At 42.0% G+C, this 13935-nt stretch overlaps 1 protein-coding gene across 8 annotated transcripts in view; it reads right to left on the bottom strand.

Annotated features, from left to right (window-relative positions):
- MCU (mitochondrial calcium uniporter) overlaps positions 1 to 3036 on the bottom strand; it is a 233895-nt gene extending 230859 nt beyond the window's left edge. For 2 of the 8 annotated variants that reach the window (XM_032256317.1, XM_032256318.1), the window contains exon 1: positions 2864 to 3035. In XM_032256317.1, the coding sequence (XP_032112208.1) occupies positions 2864 to 3010 (147 nt within the window). In that variant the 5' untranslated portion in view covers positions 3011 to 3035. Of the gene's footprint in view, positions 1 to 2158; positions 2645 to 2863 lie in introns of those variants that run through there. The other 6 variants (XM_032256320.1, XM_032256324.1, XM_032256319.1 and 3 more) reach the window with 5 other exon arrangements.
- Positions 3037 to 13935: the final 10899 nt, after the last annotated feature.

Genomic DNA, 13935 nt, shown 5'->3' with positions numbered 1-13935 from the left:
ATCAGAGATGAGACAGTTTGTTTTAGCAGTGGAATTACACAGCTCACAATGAAAGGCAGTTCCTCTTCAAAGAATCATCCTTAAAAATAGCAGCCACTTTCACTAACCATACAGAAAAGCATGCAACAAACAATTTACATAAGTTTTGGTTACAGTCACAAGCTGGACAGAAGGGGAAAAAATTACACTAGATGTTGCTAAAAATATTGAATAAGCCCCTGAACCTTTACTCTTATTTACTCAGTTGAATGATGTACTAATGGGGAAGAAGGAGGGGACAAACTATGTTTCTAACTTCATAATTGCACTTATCAACTAGCTGAACTACTGAATTGCTTTGGACTCATTCTTGAAGCTTGGAAAATATGAATTTCTCATACAAAAAAGTAAGCAGTGCTGTAACTGGTTATGCCCCCCTGGTTGTAATTTACCATACCTACCACAGCAGAACAAAAGTGGCATACTTGTGATCCAGTCCAATGCAGACTGCCATCTGCTGCACATACACAGGATGTCTCCCAAGCAAGATTCAGAGTCAACCTTAGTGTCTCTCAGGGACCTTTATCAGAACACCTATTCTTTCTGGCAAGTTGTTTGTTCACCTAATATATGTACTCAAACCAACACCTACTTACAGGAGAATTCCCATTCATGGGCTTTTGAAATACCAATACTTTCCTAACAGCCAACAGTAAATGTTATAAGGGAGGAAAGAGACCTAAAGGAGCATTTGCACTTTACAATAAAAATAACACACTAAGGGGTGAGAATATCTCAGATGGATGGGAGTCCTAAAACTGCTACATATTAGCTAATGTAACCTTGGCCAAATCTCTCTCTTTTCTGGGCCTCAATACTTTTTAAATGGAATGTCTTGTAAGGAATAACAGACTATCCTATGGAAACAGCTGTATACATGATGGCTTCAGAAGAACTGTAGAAAAACAGAAAGTCTGTTTATATATTTTAAATAATCAAGTTCAACTTTTTTCAAAATCTTACCATTCTAAATTCATTTACAAGTCACCATTCCTGTAACATTCCTGCCCTTCAGAAATAACTCTTTAATTGTGCTTTCAGTTACAAATTCACCACTTCACTTTTATTCACCCTAGAATAGCACAGAGAACACTTTCATAAAGTATACCCGCGAGGGAGACACTCACCACTTGACAAACTTGCATCGTGGAAAATACACAAGGCACAAATTTCTTAAAATGCTCAATGACTATCACACCCAAACAATCTTAAAAACTGTGAAAAGTCAGAAGATGTCTTATCAAAATAAAGACTTAAGGACAACTTGGGAAGTCTTTAAATAGTTGGAGGGAAAGAGGAATGCAATCAAAATTTGGGTGGCCTTATGTTTTTAAGAGAACAAAACACGTAACTGGAGGCTATGAAACATGTAAATTAAATTGAACTGTGGAAAAGCTCGGCTCTCACCCAAAAGCTTCATCAGAGCAATATGCCAGTATGCCAAATAAGAATGAGGGTAGGGTCCATACCTATGACTAATAAGAACAATACAACTTTGCTTTTGCAGAGCATTAGGTGTTTTCATAGCTCTTTCAGACACTTGATTTTGATTTTGTCATTGGCCTTTGGAGTATGCTCTCTGAAGAGCTCCAGTTCAGTTTCCTCTTAAGAGCTATGATCAGAACAAGGCAGGTAATGTGTTTATTGAGGGTTGAAGGTACTATTGCAGTTTCTCCTATCAGGCTGTTTGCAGTGATCCTCTAATAACCACACTGTACAACTTAGCCCCAGGAAATAAAAACTACATTTTTCTTCCTTCAGAGCTGGCCAGAGACCAACACATACAGGTCTAGAGAGTCCAAGGGAAGGAAACCTCCTGACTTGTTAGGTCAAGAACTCCATGCCAAATTCATCTCTTGGAATTGAAAAATGAAATCTCTCTCACACTCTGTCTCTCTCTCACACACACACACACTCACCTAAGAGTGTTCAAACAGAAATCCTCTTTCTCTGCCAGCCAATGAAACGCAGCAACAGCTGGTTAATACAACCACCACATCTCTGCCTCTGTCAACAACTTGTCATATTTGCTTCTCCTGTGCCTGCTGCCCACCCTTCCCGCCTCGGACACGCGTGAACACGCTTATACAGCAGCCCTCAAAAGGACCCCCGAAAGCACCTTTAAGGACCCGAGAGGATGGAGCTTGCCTCCAGAAGCAATGCAGCATCCATCTCGAGGGAGCTGGTTCCCATGCACGCGCGCGCACACGCACACACACACACACACACACACACACACACACACACGAAGTCACAGAGGGGGATAAAGTTTGATTTTCCTTCTTGCCCGTCCCCTCCGGGCCGACAGAGGATGAGGGGCGGCCCCGCAGGGTCCTGGGCTGCTCTCCCGGGCAGCTCCCAGCAGCATGGCACTGCCACGCTCCTGGCAAACACAAGGCAGCCGCGGCAACTCAGGACTCCCCAACCCGCCCGGAGGAGGAGGGAAAGGGGACAACTTGCACTGGGCTCCGTTCGGGAGACTTGGGGCAGGGCAGTTAAGAACGAAGAAGGCAGGGACCGAGATTGGAGGCGGGTCGGGGCGAGGTTCAAGTCCCATGCCTTCCCCGCCCTGGTGTCCCCAGTCCTGCGGGAACATCCCCGCCGTCGCCCCTCCTCCTCCTCTCGGCTTCCTCCCGCCTGCCCTCCCTTCCTGGTCGCCGCCGCAGGCGCCTGAAGGGCACAGCGGCTCCCCGGTGCCCGGCAACCTCGGGAGCGGCCGGGAGTTGAGGTAACTCGCCTGCTGCCCCGGCGGCCTGCCCGCCGGCGGCTCCCACACGCCAGCGCCGCCCCGCCCTCCCCGGAGCCTCCGGGCGCGCTTGCTCACCGTCCGGTGGTGCTGCTGCTGCCGGTGGCGGCTGACGCCCAGCCCGGGGAAACAGCCTGCAGTCAGCGCCCCGCAGCCGCCGGCGCCCCCGCCGCCGCCCCGAGAGGAGAGGAGCAGCAGGAGCGATCTACCTGCGGCGGCCGCCATCTCTCAACTGGAAACGGCGCCGACCCAGGCAGCGCAGCGGACGGCCGGGGCGGAGCTAAAACCCGCCACTCATCGACGCCGAGCCAACTGCCACCCTTGACTGAGTTAATGAGGCGGGGCTTCCTGCAAGGCCCAATCGACAGGCGGGAGAACCACATTGGAAGCTGCCTGTCACTTCCAGAGTTACCTATAGTGGGACATAGTCAATTACGAGCAAATTCTAGGGAACCGGTAATTGGCAGCCAAGCCCGTGAAAATAACAGCAATAGAGATGGCATGTTCAGTTAGACTAATCTTCACCAACGATAGAGCTATGATAAGGGTAACGGGGGAAATAGATATTTGTGAAAATCTTTGTTCTGAGTTCTAAGTGAGTGTTCTAAGTTGGCAAAATAGGCACCAAATTAGTAACCATTAACTGTGTATGCTGTAACTCTCGACTCCACCGCCAGAGTTATCATTCATAACTGATAATATTTAGATATGCTGAAATTAACTCTACATCATGAAGTGATCTAATGACTGTGATGTATAGCAAAATATAGGAGGGTAGAACGATTACAGTATCAAAGTTTCAGAATGAGTACATACCATCAGAGTGCATTAACAGACCTGTATACATCTCAAATACCCAATTCATTTTTACAACACCTTTATACTGATATTCTTACACTCTCCAGAAACAGCTCTATTTTACCACGTTTGACCTTGTGTGCATTTATAGAAACAGAACATGTTAATAATGTAATTTTAAAATCATGTAAAAGGCTATTTTAATGAAGTCTCATAATTTTGCCAAAATAGTTATCAGAATACACTGTGGAATAACAATCACTTTCCCTTGAAAAACACTTCTTTCCACTTAAACTCACAATGAGGGCTCCTTGAATATTGCCTAAGAAAGATTTTGGGTCCTGAATTTCCCTAAAAGAGGATTTCCTTGCTATCTGTTTATTATTAAGAGCTGATTAATTCCCACATGCTGTTTTTTTAATCTGGGGCAGAAAAATAGTTTGGGAAGCAAATACAAGCATTATTCTAGATTTTGGAAAACATCTTTGTAGTGTAGCCTTACATGATAAATTTAAAACAAAAAACCAAACACACGAATCCGGAGAAAATGTTACCACTTGTTCTAAGAATAGTCTTCAAAGTTTGACTGAAATGGTACTTTCCTGGCCAAGAATAACTAAAAAATGAAGTGGAAGTTTTTCTGTTTGTTTAATTCTTATGCCCCACCTGCCCCAAAAGAATGAGATGACTGGCTTCTCCAGGTGAGATATCATGTCACTCACACAAAAGGTTTTATTGCCCAACAAGTGGAACTTGAGACCTCAAGAATGAGCCCCCATTCAACAGCTGCACACAGTAATCCCCCTAGTTGGAAATCCATGACATTCCTGGAACGATTTCCCTTACAATCATTTTCCAGTCATCTATATTTATCCCAACTGCATTTGATGTGTTTACTCATGCTGTGCCATTTTCTCTCTCACTCCTTCATGCCTTTTTAGAGAGATCACCATGGATTTTAGTTTTGTTTTTATTTTCTGTGCCTTCATCAGCTCTAGCTATGAATCAGGATTGTTCCTTCCTTTTCCACTTTCCACTTTGAGAAATTTTACTAGAATTGCCTTTACTCTATTTTTCCAAGTATGAAAATTAGATGTGCATCCTGCAGTACTGAGATTTAATCATGTACATTAGAAAAGAACTAAGTAAATAATATTTTTAAGTGCAAAAACATGAAACTGGAGGTATTAGCAAAAGTTTTCTTCCTACTTAGTTACCAAAACTTGTCACCTTTTATCTACTAAGATGAAAACACTGATGCACCAGAGGTAGGCTGTATAAATCTGAGGATCCACTGACTATACTCTGTTCTGGGTGTTAATAATCCAAAGCTAGTAATTAACTTAAACAAATATCAATTATCTCCTCACAGAGGAAAAATTTTCCATAGCTGCAAAGGACATATCTCATATGAGCCGGTTGGCCAAGCCTGATAAGGAGCAAGTGTAGATAGTGCAACAGAAAGTCATTCTCAAACCTAAAAAAAATTATGTGTGTGTATTTGTGGGTGTTTGTGTGTATGTGTGTGTGTGTGTGTGTGTGTGCCTGTATATACACACACATTATGTAGAGAGAGAAGGAAAGGGAATTAACATTCATTTACTACCTGCTATATGCCAGAGATGGTGCTGATCACTACAGAGATACTACATTTAAAAAGGATGGCAAGACAACCATAGGAAACTTTAAAAAATTGTAACTTTCATGATAAAGAAGTTGAAGAAAACCTCAGTCTCTTCCAATAGGGAATTAGTTAAATACATCAGACACTACCTTTGTAACAGAAAATTATTCAAACATTAAAAATTTGAGGGCTGGGCACAATGACTCATACCTGTAATCCCAGCTCTTTGAGAGGCTGAGGCAGGAGAATCACTTGAGACCATGTGTTTGAGACTTGCCTGGGTAACACAGGGAGACCCTATCTCTAAAAAATATATTTTTTACTTAGCTGGGTGTGGTGGTGCACGTCTGTAGTCCCAGCTACTCAGGAGGCTGAGAAAAAAGACTTGCTTGGGCCCAGGAAATTTGAAGTTACAGTGAGCTATGATCATGACACTGCACTCTAGCCTGGGTGACAGAGTGAGACCTCGTCTCTTAAAAACTTACTCTATACTTTTTCATTTTATATATATATATATATATATATATATATATATATATATATATGTATACGTACACACGGTGGGGGGAGAGACGAAGTCTCACTATATCCCCCAGGCTGGAGTGCAGTGGCATGATATTGGCTCACTACAACCTCTGTCTCCCAGGTTCAACTAATCCTCCCACCTCAGCCTCCTGAGTAGCTGGGACTACAGGTGTTCCACAACCACGCCCAGCTGATTTTTGTATTTTTAGTAGAGATCGGGTTTCACCATATTGGCCAGGCTGGTCTTGAACTTCTGGCCTCAAGTGATCCTCCAACCGTGGCCTCCCAAAATGGTGGGATTACAGGTGCTATCTATATGTTTTAAAAGTAATAATATAGCCGGGCACGGTGGCTCACGCCTGTAATCCCAGCACTTTGGGAGGCCGAGGTGTGTGGTGGATCACGAGGTCAAGAGATCGAGACCATCCTGGTTAACATGCTGAAACCCCGTCTCTACTAAAAATACAAAAAATTAGCTGGGCATGGTGGCGCGTGCCTGTAATCCCAGCTACTCAGGAGGCTGAGGCAGGAGAATTGCCTGAACCCAGGAGGCGGAGGTTGTGGTGAGCCGAGACCGCACCATTGCACTCCAGCCTGGGTAACAAGAGCAAAACTCCATCTCGGAAAAAAAAAAAAGTAATAATATAAATAACACAGTCTAGATAATATTTTTTAAAGTAATGTATATATATGTATGACTTAGATAGATAGATAGTAATTTCCAGAAGAAAACATGTTACCTCTGGGAAGTTTTAGGGGTAGATATTCTTCTGAATGGTTTAAAGTGTTCTCATCTGCTTGAATTTAATATGTATATATGTATGTATAATCTTACAATTTTTATATGTATGAAAAGTAAATTGTTCTCACCTGCATATTACTTTATAAAAACATGGTCACCAAAACCAATATGGCTGCAGAGTTGTTTTCTGTGCCAACACAAACACAGGTTGATTTTTTTTTAAGCTAAAACTAATCAGAACAGACTTCCTGGAGCATGAAATCTTAACTAGGTTCTCTACTAAAATGTACACTGACGTCAGCTCTCAAGTGTGACTCAACTCAGTGGAGTATTTGCCTAAGCATTCCGGAATAGCTAGGGTAGGTGATGCACACAGTTCATTGACACGATCAAGAAAGAGTAAAAAGAATCTGTCCAGAAGTCTGGGGACTGCATTTCATTGTTTACTGATAATATGAATTATCATTCAAGTGAAATCAGCAGTATTTAAAAATCAGGAAAAGGTACCTGAAGAGGAAAACCAAAAGGAAAAGGTTTCCCCTTCCAATATTTATCACAAACCATAGCCTAGACCTGTTTGCTGCCTACGCTTTGTTGTTTTTCCAGATGTTTTTATTCCTATTTCTCCTCGTATATCCACTGGCAGTCATCCCTTCATCACTACCATGCCTGTTCCCTTGACTTCCTAGTTTCTGTGATCATTTCTGTCTTTTTTGTGTCAGCTTCTCTGGATCATAAATATTTCTAGTCAGTGTAGCTGAGAAGTGCTCTACTCTTTTTTTTCTGTTTTCTTTTTTTTGTGTGAGACAGAGTCTTGCTCTGTCGCCAGGCTGGAGTGCAGCGGCACCATCTTAGCTCACTGCAACCTCCGCCTCCCGGGTTCAAGTATTCTCCTGCCTCAGCCTCCTGAGTAGCTGGGACTACAGGTGCCCACCACCACACCTTGCTAATTTTTGTATTTTTAGTAGAAACAGGGTTTCACCATACTGGCCAGAATGGTCTCTACCTCCTGACCTCGTGATCCACCTGCCTTGACCTCCCAAAGTGCTGGGATTACAGGCGTGAGCCACCGTGCCTGGCCAGGGCTCTACTCTTAAACTGCAGTACATACCTTTTCCTGTCTATCTATATCTATTCTTACTACACGCACGCACGCGCGCGCACACACACACACACACACACACACACACATACACGTTTTTCCTTCCTCATTTTTGCTTATTTTTTCTTCTGCCAACACTCTCATTTCCCTTACTCTAATATAGATTGTGAAACTACAAGCCTGGGCAACATAGCAAGACCCTAACGCTTAAAAAATTAAATTTTTTTTTTAGATTAGCCAGGTGTGATGACGCGTGCCTGTACTCTCAGCCACCGAAGAGGCTGATGTGAGAGGATCCCTTAAACCCAGGATTTGGAGGCTTTGTAACCTGTGATAGGGCCACTGCACTCAAACCTGGACAGCAAGTTAAGACTCTGTCTCAAAAAACAAAAAAGTCAGTAAAAATAGTAAGTCAGAGATAGATTCATATAGTCCCTGTAAAATGTTCTGTGTGGCAGGAGGCTCATGTCCTGGTCTCCAAAGGATGACAGACTCCATATTCATTCTATAACTTAGTGGCCTTATAATCTAACATTCTTTTAGGTCAGGAACATCCAATCTGCAAGTGTTTTCTGTTGAGAGTTGAACTCCAGGAAACACTGAGTTGAGAAGGGAAGGGCTTGTTCAGATATGATTGTTTTTGTTCAAGTTTCTTTGAGAGTTTGGCAGCAAACTTTAAAGCTGTCCTTTTTGGGTTTTATTGACTTGTAGCCTCCAGTAATCTTCTGTTTACTAGACTTCTTGATATAGGAAGTCTTTTGTCTCTATCGGAAGTGATTCAAGAGGTGGGACACTAATTTTACACTTAAATAAACCACACCTCCTAAGTGCATAAGAATTCGACTCACATTATTATGGAACCCAACGCCATCCATTCCAGAGCATTCAAAAGTGCCCAAATATCATAATAACTTTATCTAATAGGGTTGAACTACAACAAAACTCCAAAATGGTAAAGCAGCTCCTCTCTCTCAGTAATCTTCTGCCCATATAGCTTTTTTTTTTTTTTTTTTTTTTAATGGAGTCTCGCTCTGTGGTCCAGGCTGGAGTGCAGTGGCACGATCTCAGCTCACTGCAACCTCTACCTCCTGGGTTCAAGCAATTCTCCTGCCTCAGCCTCCTGCATAGCTTGGATTACAGGTGCCTGCCACCACCCCCAGCTAATTTTTGTATTTTTAGTAGAGTCAGGGTTTCACCATGTTGACCAAGCTGATCTTGAACTCCCGATTTCAGGTGGTCCACCCTCCTAAACCTCCCAAAGTGCTAAGGTTACAGGCGTGAGCCACCATGCAGGCCTTCTGCCCAGGTATCTACTGTCCATACCCGGAACATGCCCTGACACTTCCAACTTCCACTCTTTGCTCCTGTTCTCCCTATAGCCACCTGTCCTGCTGTTCTTTTGAATACCAACCTGGTCTCATCTGTGAGTAAATGTCCCGGTAAAATTAAACCCTCCCTTTTGTATCTTCTCATAATTTGTTATTTGATTTTCTGTCTCAGTATCTTGGTCCTGGATCTGAGCTGATCTGACTGTGAGGTCTGTCATATGCCTTTATTATCAGATCTATTTAATTAGGCTATTTTGGCTGGCTGGGCCACAGTTCCCTTTTTTCACCATTCCGTGTGTATTTCATATCAGAATTGTTTATGTTACTATCTTTCTCCTACAGAGCTCTTCCAGTTTAGGGGTGCCAATCTGGCAAATTAATTGAAGCTAACTTTAGATGATGTCAGTTACTTCTTCGATTGCCTCTTTTATACAACACATATTTATAGGAGCTTCCAATGCTGATATCTAAAAGAATTTCACAAAGTATGGCAAGTATAAAAAATTATTTTGGTCCCTTAAAAGTCTTCAAAAATTCATCAAATACTGAGCCATATTAGTCTACCTTCTTCAAGGTCAGATACATCCTTATATCATGCTGGGTTTTGCCCAAATTTCAGCTTCTCTGAAACTAAACTAATGTACTGTCAAAATGCTATATTTGGGGCTAGATGCAGTGGCTCACACCTGTAATCCCAGCATGTTGAGAGGCCAGGCTGAAAGGATCACTTGAGCCCAGGAGTTTGAGACCAGCCTGGGGGCAACATAGTGAGACCCTATCTCTACAAAAAATTAAAAAAATTAGCTTGGTATGGTGGCACATGTCTGTAGTCCCAGCTGTTTGGGAGGCTGAAGGGGGAGAATCACTTGAGCCCAGGAGACTGAGGCTGCAGTGAGCCATGATCATATCACTGCATTCCAGCCTGGATGACACAGCAAAACTCCATCCCCCCCCCCAAAAAAAAGCTATATTTGTTCTCAATTTTGCTATATTGTGTATAATCTTCATCAGTACTTATTTACACATGAACGCACAGAATCTGGCCTATGGGTTGTACATGGTGGGAGGCAGGGCCTAGAGGAAATCGTAGGCGTGACACTGGTCATGCCGGTTAACAACAGGTGCGAACACTCCTCTTTAAATTTAGCCATTGCACTTGGCATCTTGTCTCTCAGCTGTGACTTACGGCAAGTGCTGCTGATTTGAAAAGGATCAAGGAAAGGATGACAGAAAGGGTCACATTTATTAAAAGGCAGAGAGAAAAATGTTTTTTTCTCTTTTATTTAATGAAAACTAACCTAAGGAATGAAAAATAGTATAAAGACTTGGAAAGTATAAAGACATCTTAAAAGAATAGAAGGGGGAAGGAAATTATTCAGAGATTAATTAACAAATTGTTAATTAGGCACTTTAAAAACCATTCCAGCTGCCAAATTTGGGAGCTAAAGCATCTGAAAGCACTGGTTGAAGCTCAGAAAACAATTATTATTAATTCAGAGTTGGGATAAGAGTAGAGGACAGACCTGGATTGATATAATTTACTCATTCATTAATTGTCAGTCAGTCAAGAAAAATATATTGAATAGTAGGTGCCAGGCAATACATGAGAGGAGAAATTTTCCAAAATTTGCATTCCCTATATTGTGTATTTCTTTTTCTAAAATACTCATCTAACCACCATAACCCTGACCTTGAAATGGAATAAATTCTTCCTATAACTTTGTGGTCCAACATTTATATATTACTCCAAAGAATGAAAGATCCCTTGAGTAATCTCAGAGCATTAACATAACATAAATTTAAAACATACCACCAATGTAATAATCACCACACTCAATGACTTTATTAAGAAAACATGAAGAGGTTGGTCATGGTGGCTCATGCCTGTAATGCCAACACTTTGGGAGGCCAAGGTACCCAGGTAGATCACCTGAGGTTAGGAGTTTGAGACCAGCCTGACCAATATGGTGAAACCCCATCTGTACTAAAAATACAAAAATTAGCCAGGCATGGTAGCATGTGCCTGTAGTCCCAGCTACTTGGAAGGCTGAGACAGGAGAATTGCTTGAACCAAGGAGGCAGAGGTTGCAGTGAGCCGAGATCACATCACTGCACTCCAGCCTAGGCGACAGAGTAAGACTCCAGAAAAAAAAAAAAAAAAAGGAAGATATGAGGAATAGCCAGGTACAGTGGCACACCTATAGTCCCCGCCACTGGGGAAGACAAGCCTGAGGTAGGAAGATCACTGGAGCCCAGAAGTTCAAGACTAGCCTGGGCATCAGAGTGAGGCCCTGCCTCCATTAAAAAAAAGAGAGAAAGACAAAGAAATTGTAGTTTTTTTTCCTGTCAATGTGTAGCAGAGTACAATTCTATTTAAATAGTTTAAAACTACTTCACCACTTAGGGTATAAACTAAATTTCAGTCTCAGAGAATTATAAGAAGACATTGTGTTACTTTTTTCATGGCTTACTCTGCTAAGATATATATATAAGGTTGAAACAGGGCCCTTTGGGTTACTCACTAACAGGGGAAATAACTAAACTAACAGGCTTGTTAAAATTTAAGGAGAGTTTTTAGCATCTATAAATGCTGCTACTTTAAGACCCTGAAGCAATTATGCCTATTATCTATTTGATCAAAACATTTTGTTTATTGCCAAGAAGAGAAAATTTTCACATAATACCACTAGATGAGTAACCCAAGACAGCATGTGAAAAGTCCTTACTCAGAATTCTGAATTAATTTGGAAATATTTTTATTATTACCTCCCACAATATAGATTTGATATCAAAGAGGATTTGATAAAGATTGTAAAGATTGATTTAATGGTTCTTTTAAAATCAGCCTTTGTAGGCATCAATTGAATTAAAGGATACCAAGAAAAAAATAAAAATAGGCAAATTTGCAGCTGTCTCAGTGCAATTTTCTTTTATTAAAAAAAAAAAAAGAAAAATAAATAAATAAAATAAAATCAGCTTTTGCTGCTTTGCTGCTTTCTTACCAATTTCACCTTTTGGAAGGTGAAAAAATATGAAGACACAAATAACTTCTCATTTGCCAACCAGATCCTTTTCCCAGAAATAATCCTGGGACAGGCAGGACTCAGTGGCTCATGCCAAGCACTTTGGGAGCCTGAGGCATGAAGACCATTTGAGCGCAGGAATTTGAGACCATCCTGGACAACACAAGGAGATTTTGTCTCCACAAAAAAATAAGCAAAAATGGCGGCACAGGCTTGTGGTTCTCAGCTACTCAGGAGGCTGAGATGATATGATAACTTGAGCGTGGAAGGATGAGGCTGCAGTAAGCTGAGATAACATGCCTGCGCTCCAGCCTGGGCAAGACAGCAAGACCCCATCTCTTAAAAAAAAAAAAATAATAAGTCCTGGGACAGAAATGAATCTTTTTGAATTAAATTTTACATATAAGTTAATAGTAAGCAAACCAATTTTGAAAAGTAAAACCTTAGTTAATCATTTCTAGAATGCATCCTTTAGGATGGAATTCTCAAACTTTGTTTCATCTTGACAGATACATTTTTTTTTTTTTTTAAGACAGGCTCTTGCTTTGTCGCCCAGGCTGAAGTGCAGTGGCGTGATCTCAGCTCACTGCAACCTCCACCTCCTGGGGTTGAATCGATTCTCCTGCCTCTGCAGTAGCTGGGATTACAGGTGCATGCCACCATGCCTGGCTAATTTTCACCGTGTTAGCCAGGATGATCTTGATCTCCTGACCTCATGATCCACCTGCCTCAGCCTCCCAAAGTGCTGGGATTATAGGTGTGAGCCACCATGCCAGGCCTTAGTTCTCTGAAAGCTGTAATTCAGCATTGCTTTTATATCTCCCAGGACATTCAGTTTGCAATGGGAAAAAAAAGCAATACAGAATGTTAGAGCTGAAAAGAGTTGAAAGAGTGTCTAATTTAGTCTCTTAGCCCACAGTGGAGCCATTGAGGTCTAAGCACATAACTGACTTTCCCAAGGCCACAAAGCTATTTAGTGGTGAAAGCAGGAATATAATCCGAGTTTCCAAACCCTCAAAGTAGTTCTTTTTTCACTATACCACAAAATCTGCCCCTTCTACATTCTTTTCCTCTGCGGTAGGAAAAAGGTCCAAAGTTCTTGTTGACTCTTTGAATGGACGGGCTGATATGGCCAGGAAGGATTGGTCATTACATGTATGCAGCTTTTACTTCCTGGTCTATATGAAATGCCACCTCCAATGTTATACATTAGCAGAGTGGACAGGTAGGATATGCTGTGTGAAAAAAAAGTCCTATTTCCTTTTATTATTATTATTATTTTTTGAGACGGAGTCTCACTCTGCCACCAGGCTGGAGCAAAGGCGCAATCTCAGCTCATTGCAACCTGTGCCTCCTGAGTTCAAGCGATTCTTCTGCCTCTGCCTCCTGAGTGGCTGGGACTATAGGCATGCACCACAATGCTCAGCTAATTTTTGTATTTTTAGTAGAGACGGGGTTTCACCATGTTGGCCAGGCTGGTCTTGAACCCCTGACCTCATAACCCACCAAAGTGCTGGGATTACAGGCGTGAGCCACCATGTCTGACCAAAAAATCCTGTTTTCAAACTGCTTTGCTACATTAGCTTTGCCTTGATACCTCAAACCCTCACATTACGTGCTCCTGTGGGTTAGAGCACTGGAAACCTCTGTGAAAATGTCAATGGACATTATAACTAAAAAAAGGTCTTGTCAATACCTTAGCTGAAATTTATTTATGCAATTAGCACTTGCCTCTTGGAAGAGTCCTGAAGGAGTGGGACTCTGGAGAGATTAGGATTTTTTTTTTTTTTTTTTTTTTTTTTTTTTTGAAGACAGAGTCTTTCTCTGATGGCCAGGCTGGATTGCAGTGGTGCAGTCTTGGCTCACTGCGACCTCTGCCTTCTGGGTTCAAGCAATTCTCCTGCCTCAGACTCTTGAGTAGCTGGGATTACATGTGCCCACCACCATGCCCAGCTAATTTTTTGTATTTTGGGTAGACGCAGGGTTTCACCATGTTGGTCAGACTGGC

This window comes from Sapajus apella, unplaced genomic scaffold (genome assembly GCF_009761245.1).
Source record: "Sapajus apella isolate SASKATOON/1434 unplaced genomic scaffold, GSC_monkey_1.0 scaffold94, whole genome shotgun sequence".
Classification (NCBI taxonomy): Eukaryota; Metazoa; Chordata; class Mammalia; order Primates; family Cebidae; genus Sapajus; species Sapajus apella.
Note: the sequence above shows the minus strand (reverse complement) of the source record. Positions and strands in the feature narration are given on the sequence as shown.